The sequence below is a fragment of the Chaetodon auriga genome, chromosome 13, assembly GCF_051107435.1.
Source record: "Chaetodon auriga isolate fChaAug3 chromosome 13, fChaAug3.hap1, whole genome shotgun sequence".
NCBI classification, from domain to species: domain Eukaryota; kingdom Metazoa; phylum Chordata; class Actinopteri; order Chaetodontiformes; family Chaetodontidae; genus Chaetodon; species Chaetodon auriga.
Genome location: NC_135086.1, coordinates 11776757 through 11794899, shown reverse-complemented (window position 1 = coordinate 11794899; position 18143 = coordinate 11776757). Strand labels below are relative to the sequence as shown.

The 18143-nt window shown below is 41.4% G+C and overlaps 2 protein-coding genes across 12 annotated transcripts in view; one reads left to right on the top strand and one right to left on the bottom strand.

Moving 5' to 3' along the window:
- Positions 1–412: 412 nt before the first annotated feature.
- Positions 413–15921, top strand: prpf40a (PRP40 pre-mRNA processing factor 40 homolog A). Of its 5 annotated transcripts, none has more exons than XM_076746203.1 (27): positions 413–460; positions 3241–3321; positions 3480–3623; positions 4770–4853; positions 5449–5467; positions 5571–5590; positions 5734–5775; positions 5943–6053; positions 6356–6476; positions 6758–6782; positions 7009–7224; positions 7454–7559; positions 9474–9538; positions 9637–9801; positions 10907–11015; positions 11126–11276; positions 11420–11553; positions 11664–11778; positions 12072–12163; positions 12323–12439; positions 12763–12900; positions 13041–13136; positions 13219–13305; positions 13399–13489; positions 13583–13644; positions 13752–13907; positions 14689–15921. In XM_076746203.1, exons 1-27 carry the CDS (start codon positions 458–460, stop codon positions 14776–14778), a joined length of 2640 nt encoding a protein of 879 aa, XP_076602318.1. In that variant the 5' UTR covers positions 413–457; the 3' UTR covers positions 14779–15921. The 5 variants fall into 5 exon arrangements, with proteins under 5 accessions (XP_076602318.1, XP_076602317.1, XP_076602319.1 ...); XM_076746202.1 differs by having other exon boundaries at positions 13749–13907; XM_076746205.1 differs by lacking the exon at positions 3241–3321 and having other exon boundaries at positions 427–460; positions 13749–13907.
- Positions 15922–16024: 103 nt separating this feature from the next.
- Positions 16025–18143, bottom strand: part of fmnl2a (formin-like 2a) — a 50125-nt gene continuing 48006 nt past the window's right edge. For 4 of the 7 annotated variants that reach the window (XM_076746199.1, XM_076746194.1, XM_076746196.1 and 1 more), the window contains one exon: positions 16684–18048. In XM_076746199.1, the coding sequence (XP_076602314.1) occupies positions 17939–18048 (110 nt within the window). In that variant the 3' untranslated portion in view covers positions 16684–17938. Of the gene's footprint in view, positions 18049–18143 lie in introns of all 7 variants that reach the window. The other 3 variants (XM_076746195.1, XM_076746201.1, XM_076746197.1) reach the window with 2 other exon arrangements.

Genomic DNA, 18143 nt, shown 5'->3' with positions numbered 1-18143 from the left:
TACGTAACATTTTCAATTCAGGACTTTTATTTGACACGGAGAATTTTTAGACCATAGTATTTCAACTCTTACTTAAACAAAGGATCTAAGTATTTCTTCCCTCACTGGTATACAGCTTGTCTTGTTTTTTTCCAGGACTCGCTAAATTGTTGCATTTGAGAGGAAAATCTGAACTAAAGGGCCTTTTAACTGCTTCTGTCACATCTTACAGTCTTCCTCGGCAGATGAAGTTTTCTCATTTCTTGTGGAGATGGCTCTGTTGTTGCATATCATTGCTGACTATTTCAGAGCAAGAGACAGTGACTATTTTTGCGCATTTCTGCACACTACTAACGCAGAATGACGCGACAGAATCTTCAACTTTGACCCCTCAGCGTTTGGACAGAGTTGAACCAATCGTATTGCGCGTTGTTGTGAGGTGTTCAAGTTTTTCGGAGGTCCTTACACTTTCGTCAACATGGTGAGTACAACCATTCAAAAGAATGGGTTATTTACATTAAAGTAAAAAGCAATAACTGGAAATGGCGTATTTGTTCTTATTTTTGCCGCTTGGTTCATTACCGGTTCTTTGTCTCCGTGTTTCTATTATCATGTTGCACGTCCGAGAACATCACAAGTTAGCATGTCGTGTTAGCGCTGAGCTAAGATAGCGGCACACATATCGTCATGGCTCAGACTATGTCCCGAACTGATGTCTAGTACAAGATTAAATCAAAGACAATTAGCAGTCAGTTAATTACATGTAACGTCAGTAAATGCATGTAACGGTATTCACAAGCTAAATTGTAAGCCTAGCTATAGGAGTGTTTAATTAGTTGAAGAGTTAGCTCATCATTTTAATCGCCAGGGTAGCTGTATGTAAACCATTCTCTATGCCAGGGTTTAGACAGAGTCAGCAGTCATTCATCACGAACAGCATATGACATGGTTTTAGTTTTTAGTTTTTTCGCATTATTCTGATGCAAAGGCGAGATGTTTAATATTGTATGGGTTTGTTCTCAGTGACATTTAATGTCGTGTAAAATGGATAAAGACCAGCGAAAGTAACCTGCGGCTACAGAGCCCGTCAGACACTGCTAACATTATGACTGGGGTTACGTTAGCAATTCACTATTTCTCTCTCTTTCTATATTATATATGTCTGTGTATTTTTTTTGTAATTTCAATGCATTCGCGCTATCCTTCACATATAAAATCTCATATAGTGTGGTCTTATAAGCCTTAATTAGCAGTATAATTATTGATAATGTGACCTATCTGTAGGACATGTTTAGCTGTGAATTATAACTTCAGTTTAAGTAAATTACACATAGTAATTGACGTGAAATGTGAATTTTGAAAGCCGATGTACTCTTTGGTTATTTGTAACGAAATGCGGAGCGTGGCGTTTAGCCTATTACTGTCTGGGAGCACGGAAGTTTATGGACGACAAAAGATTTGAGAGCACAAAATGAATTCGGCGCTAACGTTACTCGGTCTCAAATCAACGTCTGAGAGCGCACGCGCACAGATCAGATCGTGCGCGAGGAAGGAGTCCTGCACGAGTGATTTGAGTGCGCAAGACGAACCGTAACAAACGTTACACAGCTAGAAATATGGATTCTTAATTTGACATGAAAGTGAAGGATCATCGTCTACTGTTAAAATAAGAGCTGAGACTTAAGTATTTTTTTAACCACTAGACTGAGACAAATTCCTGTATTTGGTGTCAGTAGTATCTTAAAAATCTGAACGCCCTGACACAAAATGACTATATTTGTTGGCAGAGTGTCTAGTTTTTAAGCCATAATGCCAGACTAATTAATTTAAAAGTCATAAAGTAGGGTGGCTTACACTCCTAATGAGCAATTGGTCGTTAGACCAGAAAAGTGCTATATAAATACAGTCTGTTCACCATTTACCATATGTCATCATGGCTGTGTTAACTTTGAGTTAACTTCTTTTACAAATTTTCAACTTTTTGTCTACTTTTTTTTTTTCAACCAGATGCAGGGTGCTCATATTTCCTCTTTTTTTTCCCCATATTTATGAATAATTTTAACTAAGATAATTGTTCAAACCATCACATGAAAAATCCAGATATATGGTGTTTGGTTTACTGTTTTAATCCAACTGTAGGATTCAAAAATATAATGGTTTAACACTCAATTATAATTATGATAATAGTAAAATTAAAAGGGGCTGTGGCTACATTCAGAATGACGTCATTATCAGAATTGGTGTTGCACAAATCCAACAAGGCAGCATGAATAAATTAGGCAGCGCCGGTAAGGGAATTCATTGGATTGGCAGAATTGGACTGAACTTCAGTCTCCAGTGTATGTTACACAGTAAGGCATGAAATAGGTAAATCTCATGTTGTCCTAAATAGTCAGTACAGTAGTCTCCTTACAGAGGAGCAATATATTCAAAGCTGACATTGTGCAGACTTTTAGCTTTGAGAAAGACGAGACCCTGACATCCTGAAATGGGTGTCCTGTTGCAGCCTGCTAGTAAAAAATGGTTGACAAGCAACCTCTGTTGATCTCAAGTGATCTTAGCCGAAGCAGCTAGAGAAACTTGAGAGAGCGGACTCAGAAATAAACTCACACGTGATCGGGATTGCACCCTCAGATCTGATTCCTCTCTTACAAACCTGTGCCTGGGCACTCTCAGTGGTTGACTTGCAGACTGAGTAGCGCTCAGAGCACGTTTTCATTTCTCTCAAATCTTTTGTCATCAATACACTTCCATAAACCAAATGTAGACTAATACAGCAGCCTTGCACTAAATCATTGTGAAGTTTATAATGTTGAGTGTTTGTTGAAACTGGCTGAGAGAAGTCCTGATTTCACTTGCTGGTGATTTTGGAGGCTGTAGTTATGGTGTGTTAAAATGATACTGTCTTATACTGAGTTTTTATATGTTGGCCAACCCTCCCTTTAAGGAATATTGTGTGGATGATACTACATTTTTTAAAACTTGAACAGGGATATTCATTTACTCCTTTAATCATATTTAACTGTAAATGTGAAATATATCATTTAGCTGACTGAGATGACTTAATGAGACAGGTCGTGCATGTCTTGATAGAACTTTACTTTTACCTTAGCTACAACATTGACTCTTAATATTGCAGCAAGAGTTCTAATTTAAGAACTTTTTAACAATGTAATAAAAAAAAGACGTTGGTGGCTAACTGCTAATTGCACCACTGGCTGTTGTGAGTTAACTCTCTGTGGTGTTTCTTATCCATGACAGTCTTCATCGGAGGCTAATAATGGCCCGAGCCAAGCGCCACCTTATCCAGGTGTACCGCCCTCAGGGATACCTCCGCCATTTGTAAGTCAGTGATAGATATGTTTATGACAATTAGCTTCTCCCCTCTTGTTTCCAGTTGTCATACAGGGCTGAACTTGAGTTGAGTTGAACCTGAGTTTTAAATATTAAAGGTCATCATTAATCTTTGTGTCTTTCTCTTTCCCTGTCGCTTTGTCTAGATGGGACCACCAGGAATACCGCCTCATTTCCCTCCCATCGGAATTCCGCCCCTGGGACAGCGACCGCCCAGCATGACTCCTATGCCTCCCGGTATCATTCCCCCGGGTATAATGCCACCAATGGGGGCACCGCCAATGGGACAGGTGAGCCTATTTTGTTGGATTTGTTGGTTGGTTCTAAGGGCTTTGTGACCTGTGTTTCTGATGTTCCTCGCCAGTATTCATCATGCTCTGAATCAGAGTCAAACATGGACTTGCCACTTCACACATCTCATCTCTCATCTCTTTAATAAAGGATGGCACTTGATGTCGGCCCCTCTTTCATTGTATCCGAGGTTGATGTTTTTCAGACTTCTTTACTGAAAGAAGAAATATGTCATAGAACTCATTTGCCAATGACAAGTGGCTACTTACAAACGTCCAAGTTAGAAGAGAATCAAAGGCAAATGCTGCACATCCATCACAGTTTATAGACTGACTTCCTGGTTTAACATTGACCAACTGTAGTTGCTGTTGGTGTGTGCACACATGGATTTTCCTCCTTTGTATTGAGGGTAAGAATGAATAAATGATTGAATGACAGGCAACATTAAGGGTGCGTTCACTTTGGTTTTATCTCATAAAAAAGTGACAACTAATCTGGCAAATTTGTTTTAGCGATGTTTCCATTCTGAGATCTTAGAAATGACTTTAGTGAATACAAAGTTGTCATAACCGATAAAACCAATGGTCAGAAATAAACAAAAATCAAACCTCAGTTGTAAAAAAAGTGAAGTTTACCTTCAACTCTGATATAAGAAGTTTTTTTTAAACTTCCATGTTTTGTTTAGCATATCTGCACCAAAGCTAATCTAATTGCTATTTCATAGTCTTTTAACTTTTTTTGTTTTGTTTTTTAGATACATGTATTTATTTTTGTTTTTTAGATACATGTATTTATTTGTCTTATAAGCAAAAATGGATCACATTTAGCAAGCATATGTGGCCCTGTCATGCATATAAATAGGTGTGATATTGGGGGGTGTTTGATCAAGTTGCCAGCAACACAAGTCTGAAAAGGTGGTGAGGGGAATGTTAGTTTGGTGTGTGTATGGCTGCTTCACAGATCACAAGCTGTGGCATCACACCATTAAATAAGCACAGCACACTCAGCTTCAGTCTCACCTTCACCCCCAGTTGTAAGCAGCCCTACACACACACACCCTGTCTCACACTGTGTCTTAATACTTCTGCCTGCACTAGGTGGTATGGAAATGCCAGATGAATATTTCATGATGCTTCTTTTATTAGATGCCAGGCATGATGCCACCGATGATGCCAGGGATGATGATGCCCCCTCGCATGCCAGCTGCGGCTGTACAACCAACGGGACCGGTAACTCTTCTCACTACTTTTTCATCAGTGCTCCACTTCACACTTCCTAAAAATACACTGCAGTCTGTGAAATGATAAATACAGCATTTGCACGGTCAATTTATCACTGTTGGATGTGAATTCATGTTTTCTTTATTTATGATTTGTTATAATTAGTGTTGCAAATCAGTATATTCCACACATTGAATTGAAACAGATCAAAAAACACGAATTAAATACGTTGTCTAATTAAGATTACCACCTGTGTAACATGTCACTTTTTGCTATGAACCCCTCACTGTTGATGTTCTGTTCATTTTGATTCTTTACTGAGTAGTAACTAAATTATGCAAATTAGCAATCTGATGTATTTATTGTGATAACAGCTCCGCTGTTTTAGAGCCCCACTTAATCATCACAAGTATATTTTTGCATCTTGAGGGTATGTAGTTATGTACTAATTAGAAAAGCTTTGTCAGTTGGTGTGTATTGTGATTGATCAGTCTGTATTCCCAGCTGTATATTCATCATTCAGTGGTAGAGAAGCACTAATGTAAACTTCCAGATGAGTGTTTCCTGGGGAAATAATCCACTAATAAAACTGTCTCTTCCACAGCCTGGTGTTGACTCCACAGGTAAGATCCCTAATTTGTCAGTTTACTCACAAATCAGATTCTTGCATATTTTGTATTCATTAGAAGTACAGCGTGTGACTTATTTGTGGTTTTGTACTCGCAGCTGCTGCACCTGGAACAACTGTAAGTGGAACATAATTCTTCTTTATATGCAGTAATCGCAAGTTTTCAATTTTGAGCTCTTGCTGTTAGCCCCAGTATTTTGTCTTCTGTCTTCTCAATAACTTCAGTCTGTCAACATTGCATTTGCTGCTTTGTCCCTGCAGAGCACCACAAATGGATCTCCACAGGAAGAGCAGCCAAAGAAGGTTAGTGCACATTGGAAATGGAGAGATGGATGAGACTTGGCAATGTTAACGAGAACCTGTAAAAGTAAAATATGTCCCAAATTAAATGGTTTCTTGCTCTGTGTCTGCTTTTTAAACACTGAAACAACTGATCTGTTGTGTTTTTTGGTTTTGTTTGTCTGCCTCAGAAGTCCCTGTGGACAGAACACAAATCACTGGATGGGAAGACCTATTATTACAATACAGAGACAAAGCAGTCCACATGGGAGAAACCAGATGATCTCAAATCTCCTGCAGAGGTACAAACTTTCATCACTTACATAACATGTTTAACATAGTGAAACATGTTATGTAAGTTTTACACATAGGGACAGTGCACATAAATGTAAATGAACCAGACTGAGCCAGTGCTGATTATTTTTAGTCTACAGATTGAATATTTAAATTAAACAGGCCCTGATTTGCATATAAGTGTCACATACCAAATACAATTAGATTCATGAGATATATATAAGAATAGTTAAATTGAGTTAATTTATTATTTTCATATGGACCCTGACATCACATTTCACTTCCCTTCATTTTTTTTCCCTCTTTTTAGCAAATGCTCTCTAAATGCCCCTGGAAGGAGTACAAGTCAGACACAGGGAAGCCTTATTATTACAACTCTCAGACGAAGGAGTCCAGATGGACCAAGCCCAAAGAGCTGGAGGATCTGGAAGGTAAAGAGCTGCTGTCTGATGATGTAAAATCTGTTGTGAGACGGGCAGTGGTGGTCCATATTGAACCACGCTGCGCTCCATGGATGTACTTCAACAGCATGACGAATGGCAGGCTACTGAGGAGGTTTTAGGCATCATTGATGTAGAAACACAGGAAGCACAAATACAGGAGCGCATGATGGCTCCTGCAGCACATTTATCTCTGCACTGTTGTCTTATCTGCAGCATGCTTTGAAATGAAAACAAGTACAATAACAGCTATCTCCTTTTGTCTATTCCAGCTATGATCAAAGCAGAGGAGAATGGGTAAGAGCTTCCTGTTTACCTTCAGCTTCTCTTCACTGCTGCGTCATGTATTATGAACAATATGCCCAGCATTTATTTAAAATAATTTCTTCATTCGTTATCAGAACCCTTTTATTTTATTGTTAATACGATTGTTCTTCCTGTTTATGTAACCCTTTATGTTCCACTCAGCTTCATGTTCCCCCAATCATGTGTTGTGATTTGACCTGTCATGGTCTGATTTCAGAGCGACAGAGGCAGTGGCTCCCGGCACCACAGCAGCTCCTGCAGTGCAAGCAGATAATACAGCCACTATGGCAACCGTAATGGAGGCAGAAACTGCAACAGCAGTCTCAGAGGAACACCTGTCTCAGGCGACCGTGCATCACACAGCTGAGGTCAAGACTGCAGATGCGCCTGTGGTTTCCTCAGAGAGCTCAGCCGCCACAGAGTCCACAGCCAGGTAAACAATTATGTCTGATACAAAGACCAGTACTGTGTCAGTCTTCACATATACACCATGTACATCAAAGCAGCACAGTGGAGTCACAGTGACACTGGGTTCATGTACACAGAACCCTTAATATGTTCATGGCTTAAGAGGTCTATTTTTGTGCTTCATTAATTAATGCAGTACATGCTTAATGCAAACCTGGCTGAGTTATTCCAGTAACATCTTCTGTTGCCCACAGTGTTGAAGTCACAAAGGAAGAACGTCCAGAACTTCAGAAGAAAACGTACAAATGGAACACGAAAGAGGAGGCCAAGCAGGCCTTCAAAGAGCTGCTGAAGGAGAAGGTGAGCTGAGCTGTCAAATGGAGTTAACATGTAGATGAACTGGAGGCCACACGCTGTAGGAGAGTGGAGAGACTGTGTCAGCCTGCAGTGCATGTTCACATTACGTGACATTTAGCAGGTCAAATACAAAAAAGTCACTCAGCTCCTGTCCATATGCTTGCCTAGTTATTCTTTAGTATCTGTTCATGTGGTTTTAACTTTTGCACATGCCTTCACAGCTACCAACACTGTAGGGCTGAGTGCTTCATCACTGAAGTGGAGCTCAGTTGGCAATGTAAAATATCCAATTTAATCCAGACAGTTCACCATCAAGGTGGCTGTAGTTTATTCATTATGTGCTTGTTGTTCAAAAATTGCTAGTACTCGGTAGGGCTGTGTCCAATATCAACATAAATGTCTTCTACGACATACCTGCACCCTACAAAATACAGAAATAATGTCCTGTACCGTGTTGTTGAATCATGCGCTCGATTCAGCTTGACGTACATTTCATCTTCAATCAATGAAAGTAATGTTTTGTGCGTAGTTGCGCAGGTCCACACATCCTGGAAGACCACAGGGTCCCGGACAAATGGGCAGAGTTTTGGTCATGTATTATCCAATTATGGACCCTGTTTTCCTGTGTTTTTTGTGTCCAAGTGAAGTGAAGTTGAAGTTTTTTCAGTGTTGAATGAGAGCACAACAGCCGGCAGCCACAAATCAGCCCCTGGGCGTTTGTGCACCGTCCACTATAAGTGTTTGGTTTTGCCACTGACAGACTCAGATTGTGATAATAAGTGTCTGACAACATTATGGAGGGGACCCCTACAAAGATCCATTTTGTTTAGCTAGAAACAGCTGATATGTCAGTCACGCCAAAGCCACCATACTCCATTCACAAAAAACGGGATTTTATTATTTATTTATTTAGTCAAACACACTTCATTCAAAAGTGACTAAAACAAAACAAAACTTACCAAAAACCTTCTAACACTGGTTGGGTTTAAATAAACTCTTAATTCACCGATTTGGGAGAGGAGCAAGAGAGGGCACACATCAGAAAAGCAGCGGGGGAAACAGCATGTGGAGCCGAAATATTTAATATTTATATAAAACAGCAATTATTGGACAGTGGTGACTCCTGTCTGCCATGCAGCGCTGTCCCGCGGTGTCAAATCAACTTATAAACAAAACGGTTTGTTTTTAAGTTGAATTTTTACTGCGTCAGTCTCTCCTAATGTCTGCTGTGTATACCGACACTTCCTTTGCATTTTGATCTGGATCTAATCCCTGTCCCTCCTCATAAGCCCCTGGGAAGTCTTAGCACAATTGTTAAGCTTCACCTCCTGTTGCTGCGGATGTGTTGTGTGCTCAGTCGCAAAGGCAGCCTAGCACCACCCACCTTGAACGCTGCTATATTTAGGCTCATTTTAATTTTGTGCACAAAGCTCTCCTCTGAGATTGCTTGCCATTTCCTGCAAGATCTTAATGGCTGTGTCTTTATGATTAGCTTTATTGGATCAAAGGCACGGGGCTGACTGGGATTAAGACAGTGAGAGAAAGTGGCATGCCTCAGTGAGTTAGAATAACTGTGACAACTGACAAGGCAGAGACGCACGGTGGAATCAGTTCATAATGGATGAAGGAGTCACTCCCTGGGAGAGGCAAGTGGCAGAAAGGACGCTTACGTAAGTCCTTGATGGCACTTATTTGAATTATTGCCACTCCACACCTCTTAACCCGGCATCTATTAGTAATTAAGAAAATGTGTGAAGACAAAGCAGCACAGCTCATTGTTCCTCTGCCTGGCTCACGTGCAATAAAACAATCCTTTTTCCCCTCATCTGTTGGTTTAGAAATTTAACATGTAAGTTTAACTCAAAAGTTCAAGAGTGCCGGCCATCGTGACTTTGAATTTTATCCTCTGTGTTTCAGGGTGTGTCCTCAAACTCCTCCTGGGAACAGGCCATGAAAATGATTATCAATGATCCTCGCTACAGGTACACTATTCTCCGGGGATCAGTCTATCCTGTTTACAATCGCAGGTGATAACTATGCCCATCTGACTCTGAATTCTCACTTTTCTTTGTCAACAAAGTGCGCTTCCCAAACTGAGCGAGAAGAAGCAGGCGTTCAATGCCTACAAAGTCCAAACGGAGAAGGAAGAAAAAGAGGAGGCCAGAATTAAGTACAAGGAGTCGAAAGAGACCTTTCAGAGGTTCCTGGAGAACCACGAGAAGATGACCTCCACCACCAGATACAAGTAAGAGCTGCAGAGATCTCAATACAATTTAGTTTTTTCCTGTATTGACCTGTGGTTCCCTGAATTGTCAATATGATTATGTAGATGGGATCAGTGAAAGGTCATCTCTGGCTTCTGCACGCCATCACTCAGTTACAGCACTGTTAGCTTCCACCCAAGCTGCTTTGACCTGGTAGCTCTTGTCACACTGTAGTCACTAAATAGTGTTTGCTGTAACATAATGTTGCTCGGGTACAATTTAGTAAAGCAGCAGACCTAAGCAATATTGTGATTTGTTGGTTGTTATGTTGGGCCTAATGTTCATATGACATTTTGCATTTGGAACTAATTCACAGCCTTGGTTCTCTTTTATCTTCTTTGTCATCATTTTTAATGAATTTCACACATAGAAATGCAGCATAGATGCTTGAAACACCAACTCAAAATAGCATCTTTTTTGCTGAACGTGCACCAAATCAGTTCACTCATAAAACATGTAGTAAGTTATACATCGGAAATGATGCAGACAGCACTAAAATGTTAAGTTTTGATGCTTGGTCTTGTGCGTTACATCCAGTTCACAAGCGTACTTTGGCTTGGCACTGGGGTGAAAGTCATCATGATGGACAGAGGGGACAGACAGACAGACTGACTGGTGACCTTGACAGAGAGCCAGTTTCAGAGTTCAGCTGGCACTCAGGTTGTTGTGGTGACTGGGGCTGTAATCTGGGATGGTACACAACAGGAAGTTGGGCTGGATGACGTGGCTGTCTGTGTGCCTGTCTCCTTACGTTTAACACCTTAATTCACGACAGTCAACCACCACTTCTGCCTCGTCTGAGCATCAAGTTTGGAAGAGCCATCAAGGAAATAAATGAGAGATTTTCCCATCATGAAAGACAGCTGACAGAAGTTCAACTGTGCTGTTTTTATTAGCACATTATGAGTTTGTATTAAGTCTACAGCATCTGCCTTGCACTCAGCATGAAGAACCAGTGTGTTAAGTTAAATTTGGCCTGTAAAATGCTGCCCTCATGTGGGTTATTGAGTGAATATATTCTAAACAAGTGTGTGTGTGTGTGTGTGTGTGTGTGTGTGTGTTTGTGTGTGCACACTTGAAATCCAGGAAAGCGGAACAGATGTTTAGTGAGCTTGAGGTGTGGAGCTGTGTACCAGAGAGAGACAGGCTGGAGATCTATGAAGATGTATTATTCTACCTTGCGAAGAAAGAGAAGGTAAGGCTTCGTTCTACGGTTCAGCCAAAACGTTTTCAGTCTGCATGTTCATCGTGGGCTTTGTGAACGCTGGTAACATCCTGGTTTCCTCATCTGTAAACCGTCTCCAGGAGCAAGCCAAGCAGCTGAGAAAGAGGAACTGGGAAGCCCTGAAGAACATTTTGGACAACATGGCTAACGTCACGTACCGCACCACCTGGTCCGAGGCCCAGCAGTACCTGCTGGACAACCCCACCTTTGCAGAGGATGAGGAGCTGCAGAGTAAGAGAGCAGAAATCATGTTTTTGTTGACCTACTTTAGTTCAGATGGTTGGAGTGAGAAGACGAAAATAAAACACAGGTTCATTTGCCTCTTTGTGAATATGTGAATTCCGCCTGTTGACGGTGTTGTTATTTGCTCCCAGATATGGACAAGGAGGATGCTCTCATTTGTTTTGAGGAGCACATCCGGGCGCTGGAGAAGGAGGAGGAGGAAGAGAAACAGAAGACTCTTCTTCGAGAGAGACGACGACAACGCAAGAACAGAGAGGCCTTCCAGGTGAGAGGGAGCGGAAGGGGAGATGTTCTGTTTCCCACACAGTCACAGAAGTCATATTTATTTGTATGAACATTGGGTATCAGTATTAATATTTTGCTGTTTATTCCCAGAAATTTCTGGACGAGCTCCACGACCATGGTCAGCTTCACTCCATGTCTGCCTGGATGGAGATGTATCCAACCCTGAGCTCAGACATTCGCTTTGCCAACATGCTGGGCCAGCCGGGTAGGACAGCAGGCCGCAGCACACGTGGCTTCACACGTCTGCATGAGCTGAACAGTCTGAAGCACGCAGATGTGACATGCAGACAACAGCACATGACATGAACACAGAAATACAGCATACACAGCTCAGGATGTAAATACTGAATGAACCACAGTAGAGTACTGTTGCGTAGAGTCCTGTGTAATAGTTAATTAGTTGGTGCATTCTTGTAGTGGTCTGCTGACCATGTTGGTTTCTTTTGCTGCATAAAAGATACTCTCTACATTTTCTGACTCCTCCTGTCTGTTCTTCAGGTTCCACTCCCCTGGATCTGTTCAAATTCTATGTGGAGGACTTGAAGGCTCGGTACCACGATGAGAAGAGGATCATTAAAGATATTCTTAAGGTAAGGCTGTTGTATCTCTCATAGGAAAAACTGTTCATTTTACATCTGCTTATATCAGTGTTTCCTTCATCAGGTTCGTTTTTCCATGTTCTTATTTTATGTCATCTAACTTGTTCATCTTCTCCTTCCGTTCCTGTGTGTTCTTGCTGGTGCTGCCAGGACAAAGGCTTTCTGGTTGAGGTCAACACTAGCTTCGATGACTTTGGATCAGTCATTAGCTCAGACAAGAGAGCCACCACACTGGATGCAGGAAACATCAAACTGGCCTTCAACAGCGTAAGACTTGTGCCCTACGTAGATTTTTCCTTGTTTTCCTGACATTCGCATGCTAACTGCTAGCCCCACCCCATCCTGTGTCTTCACACCACTTTGTACCTCGAGGCAATAGTCTGATAGTATAGCTCAGGTCAGCTCCATTCAGCTAATAGGGCCACCAGCAGCACAGCTGAGCTAAGTGGCTAATGGTAGCTAGTAGCCATAGCCAACAATGGCTACAGAAAAGAGGATAGTACAATATCTCAAGCTTAAAAACATCACTTTCCTCGTAGTTTTCATATTTCTGTTGCTTCTAACCTGTTCTGCAACCTCTTTCTGTGAAGTTACTGGAGAAGGCAGAGGCCAGAGAGAGAGAGCGAGAGAAGGAGGAGGCCAGGAAGATGAAGAGGAAAGAAGCAGCCTTTAAAAACATGCTGAAGCAGGCCACACCACCACTGGAGCCAGAGACGACATGGGAGGGGGTATGTGGTTTCACAGCACCAACTGCTCTCTCTTAATATCCTATTTAGCTCCAGCAGTTTCTAAATTATTCGTAAAAATAAACACTAGCTTCTCTTTGTCTTTGTCATGTTTTGTGGCGACTGACATCCCACAATTTCAGGTCAGAGACAGATTCTTAAAAGAATCGGCCTTTGAAGACGTGACTCTGGAGTCAGAGAGGAAAAGGATATTCAAAGACTTCATGCATGTCTTAGAGGTAAGTGTGTTGTGACAGTGGGAATGGACTGAATGTGTCCATCTTGGGGATGTTTAACATGGAATGTGTTTTTTTTTAACAGCATGAATGCCAACATCACCACTCCAAGACGAAGAAGCACTCGAAGAAGTCCAAGAAGCACCACAGGAAACGATCCCGCTCTCGATCGGTTCGTACTCGACATCAGTAATCTATAAGAATCCGCCTGTATGTCACTACTTCATATCATGCATCATTAATCTCCCAATCAATGCGTTTACAGGGCTCAGAGTCCGAGGACGAGGAGTACCACAAGAAGAAAAAGAGGTCACAGTCTAAATCTCCTTCTGAACGTTCGTCTAGTGGAGAATCTGGTGAGTGGCTTTCAAAGAAGATCTGTTTATCGTCATGTGGAGGAGGTGCAGCAGCAGTATTGACATTTACTGACATTTTCTGCCTGAAACCAGAGAGAAGCTATAAAAAATCCAAGAAGCACAAGAAGAAGGGCAAGAAGAGACGTCACAAGTCTGTAAGTACTCAGGAAGACGCCCAAATCCCTTGGTTGTGTGTGTGTATGTGTAATGTACATGGGCATGCTGTGTTTGTGTGAGCACTGATTTTGATTCTAACAAGCAGGCGTCTCCAGACTCTGACAATGAGAAGAAAGGAAGAGAGCGCGATGGCAAGCGTGAAAAGGACCTAGACAAAGATAAAGAGAACGACAAGTCTCGGGGGAAATCTCGCTCGGACTCCAAGCAAAAGTCTCCCAAAAGAAAAGCGGCGAAAGAGGAGGTTGGTTGTCTTTATTACTGCTCTGATAGAAAAACGCTTTTTATATATGAGTATGCCTTGTTAAGGAAAGCGAGGGGCCTGAGGGACCTTCACACTTGGCGTACTTTGTGCGATGATGCTCAGGCTGCGTGGCAGATAAGCTGAAGTCCTTGGAGATGCTTCATCCTCATAATAAACATGGATGAGAACTGGTCTTGGCTGTTAGTTACAGACACTGTGTCTGCCCCTCCCTCACAGCAGGATTTCTTCAAGGCTTAGGTACCAAATAAAAGATACTGACAAAGTAAATACAGGCTAACCTCTGATAGATTTGTGTCATTATTCATCAAATTGAAGATTGACCCGGCAGTTCGAGTTTTCTCCGTTTCTCCCAACACCAAACTGCTGTTTAAATCCCTGTTGTCAGGGTTGCCTGGATGTTGAGATTGATGGAGATTTAAGTAGCATTTAAAGTCTTGGACCTATGACTAATTACTCTTTAAACTCTAATTTACGGCCCGGAAAAGCAGCTTCAGGGTACGGTCGTGCCCATGACCATCACCTGCCGAGGCAAAAGTTTACCAAAGCTGAGCTCCACTCAAAGCCAAGATACAAATTTGCTCACAGGCCTCTAATTTCATGCATGTATGACCGTACCCTCATTTAGAGGGTTTGTGTGTGTGTTGGCATGGTGGGAGTTTTTGTCTACTGGTCAAAAGTTGCTAAAATCCTTCCATGTGGCTGTCAGGTTGGTGTGTTTAATGAGCGCTCCTGAGTCGTGGTGTTGCTGTGTTGTGTTCAGGGCGGCTGGGACACGTCAGGCAGTGAGCTGAGTGAAGGAGAGTTGGAGAAAAGGAGAAGAACTTTACTGGAACAGCTGGATGCGCCATGATGAAGATCGCACATCTGCTGCCCTTTAATTCTATTTGTACACATCTTCAAACATGCATTCCCCTCCGAGCTCATCTGACTGTTCTGGTCAAACCACCCCAGGCGACTGTGTGAGATAACACCTTTCTCTGGTATTTATGGGAATGTGCTACACTGAGCTTACACACTTACTGGGTTACTAATTTGATATCAAGAAACTGATCAGCTTATCAATCGAAAAACGTCAGGTCATCTTTTTGTTGCTTTTGTTAGCTTTAAGTACTTTTTTTTTTAGTTGATTGTAGTTGTGAATGTTTTTCATTGCCAATAATTTTTTATATTCCACTAAAAGTGTCTTTCATGTTACGACTGAAACCGACTTCGAGACATCCCTTTCATCTTCTGTGGACGCGTTCAGAGAAGATGAAAGAGATCATTTTGATTTGATCCAACTTAACTGCGGCTGTTTGAGGAACGATCCAAAAAGATTTTGATTCGAGCGTTTGTTAAAATTGATATACTGTAGTGAAATGGAATAAAATACTTGGAAATGGATAATGTCTGTAATTGGATACTTAAGGGAATCAGTGAGGTCAAAGGTAAATGTTCTCTGATCACATCCGTCAAAGGAGTTTATGTTTTCATTCTAGTTTGTTGGTTTGTTTGCAACTATGCAACTAATAATACTCTTACACACATCCAAATAATCTCCACCAGAGATATTCAGGAAAAATGTCTGAACTTAAGCTTCACAAGAACAAGCAATGATAATAACATGATGCTCGCACTTGCAGATTTGTTATCGTAGAGTGGACTATTGGCAGAGGTCTACCCTCTCCATGTCACTTTCTCCTTTGCTTCCATTTTTGAGACAGACGTACCTTTTACCAAACCCTTCAAGGGATCCGCATGCTCATCGACCACATGTAGAATAACTGACTCATTCATTCACTCATTAATAGCTACGTCAGCTGCTAGGACAACTAAATTGTGGGGAATTCGTCAATACTACACAGATGACCAGTAATCCAGTTCAATGTGTTTTTAATTACACCTGGCTAAATCTGATGCAACAATTCTGCCATAAATCCTCCCTTCATGAATGCTCAGTTTCTGTTGAAACAGTTTTGGATGTTTAAATAAAGTTGTTGAACTGTGCTGCGTTGTACTTGAGTAGATATGACCTCTCAGTTTAGCACAATACGATTCAACTGCAGCCCCCGAAACGACCGTAAATCAACACCTCAAAAAGAAAAACAGATCTATATTCAATGTAAATACTTTATTTGATCATATTCATTGAAAATCTCATCACCTAAATTTTTTTAAAAAGCTTGTTATTTTTGTAATAAGCACAAACTGCCTAAAATACATTTCTGGTGAAAGTAAAAAAAACAAAACAAAAAAAACAACATGCCAGTATTATCCAGTTAGAGAAATGTCACTATTACAGACAGTGAAGTTGAGAGAAAAAGGAGATGAACGGCAGCACGTGCTTCAGTGGAGATAATCACAGGAGGGTGTATCACAAAACCACAAAACCAGCTGATCACAGGTCGACCAATAGAAACGCGCTTCGTTGGACAAAACGTGTGCGATGCGAGAGTTAAAATCTGTTCTCGTCGCTGGCTTTGACGCCCCTGTGACACACCCACAGGCAGATCCAGTGATTGGCTGCCTCCTGCGTGACAGTGAGACATCATGATTTAACACTACTGGAGATTCATTTGGCTTAATTAAATATACAAAAACTATAAGTTAAAATAACATTCAAGTTGTATAGCACAAGGCAATGAAAACTTTTGTTTAAACAATATGTACAATATTAACCATCTGGTAATGTGAATTAAGTAAAAAAACAAAAATGGTTTGTAGCAAAATATCTGTACATGTAGGGTTTGTGTATGTGTGTGTGTGTGTGTGTGTGTGTGTGTGTGTGTGTGTGTGTGTGTGTGTGTGTGTGTGTTGTGTAGTTTGCCATGTTTTTAATGACCGTGGACACGCATTTAGGTGGAAACTTGATCTTAAAGGAATCCTTTCAGTGGTTAAATACTATACATTAAAATTACAATAAAGTGAGTAGACGCAGTAGCCTGGATTATAATTAACCTGTAAAAAAAAAAAAAAAAAAAAAGTTGGCAGAGATGAAATAAAAAAAGTTACAGAATATCCAGTTTTGACAATGAGATGGTCCAGTAGGGTTCCGTATCCTTCGTGCAGTTTCTCTGTTCGGTAGAAAATGTGTTGCTTCACAGGCTCGTTTACTCTGTTTATTTGTTCCCAGAAACCAAACAAACTGCTGTGCCGCTTAAACGGACGGGACAGTTTTATGTGAGCAGGCGGCCGACTATTCAAGCTTGACAGTGACAACGTCAGCATGGAGAGGCCTGATAAATGCATAATAACATTAGCCCGGTCTCATTTTTGACATGAATGACTGTTTTTGATGTCTTTTTCTTCATCCTCCTTATACTTACTTCAGTACAAATATAGAGTTTTAATGCTTTTGATCACCGTTTTCATGCCTGATCGTCAGCCCTTCTGTTGAAGTTGAAAAGCCTCATGAGATGTAAATTAAAAAAAAAATGCAGGTTGAGCACGTTTGTATAGTACGAGGAATGGAAAGGAGCACCGGAATGTACCGAGATACTACAGAGTGTAACCCTCAGCACTAGAAGACGTAATATTTGTAACAGCTAAAGGGAACGGGTCCCATACATTCTACATTATGTTTCCAAGGAAGCATCTCTTCAGGTGGCTCTTAAGGCCACCGCAAGTCCATTTTACACGCCTTTAAAATTAAAGCCAGGTCAAGTTGTATTGCTCGAAGTGGGAAATATTAAAGACAGCCATCAGACAAACAGAAGACAGTGTGACATTAGCCCACAAAAATAAGTTGAGGCACTTGGCTTGTCTAAGGTTTCTCAATCAACCTTTCAGACACTTTAAATTCACTCTCATACATGTCCCAGTCCTTCATGGTGAAAAGCTACGACACCACAGACGCAGAATAACGTGTACTCTTATGTAATATATATACATACACACCTCTATGGTGGCTACAACACTTGTCATCTTCCACTTATCCTTCAATCTGCATCAAACCTGTCTCGCCCTCTCTTGACATTACACATCCTCGCCATCGCCCCCCCCTTTCCCCCAGCACATGCACAGTTCCCTCATCACATGACCACTTCGCCGTTGTTCACCGGCCGCAGGTTCTGATCATCAAAGCGTCTCCTGACACTCCTCCGCACAGCGTCCGCTCGCCTGTAAGGCTGATTCCTCAAATCTGAGAGGGAAGAAGGGATTGGATCGGGGGGTGGGGGAGGGTGAATAAAAGAGCTGTCAGTCAACTTGTCAGGGTGTTTGTGATGAGCCCACATG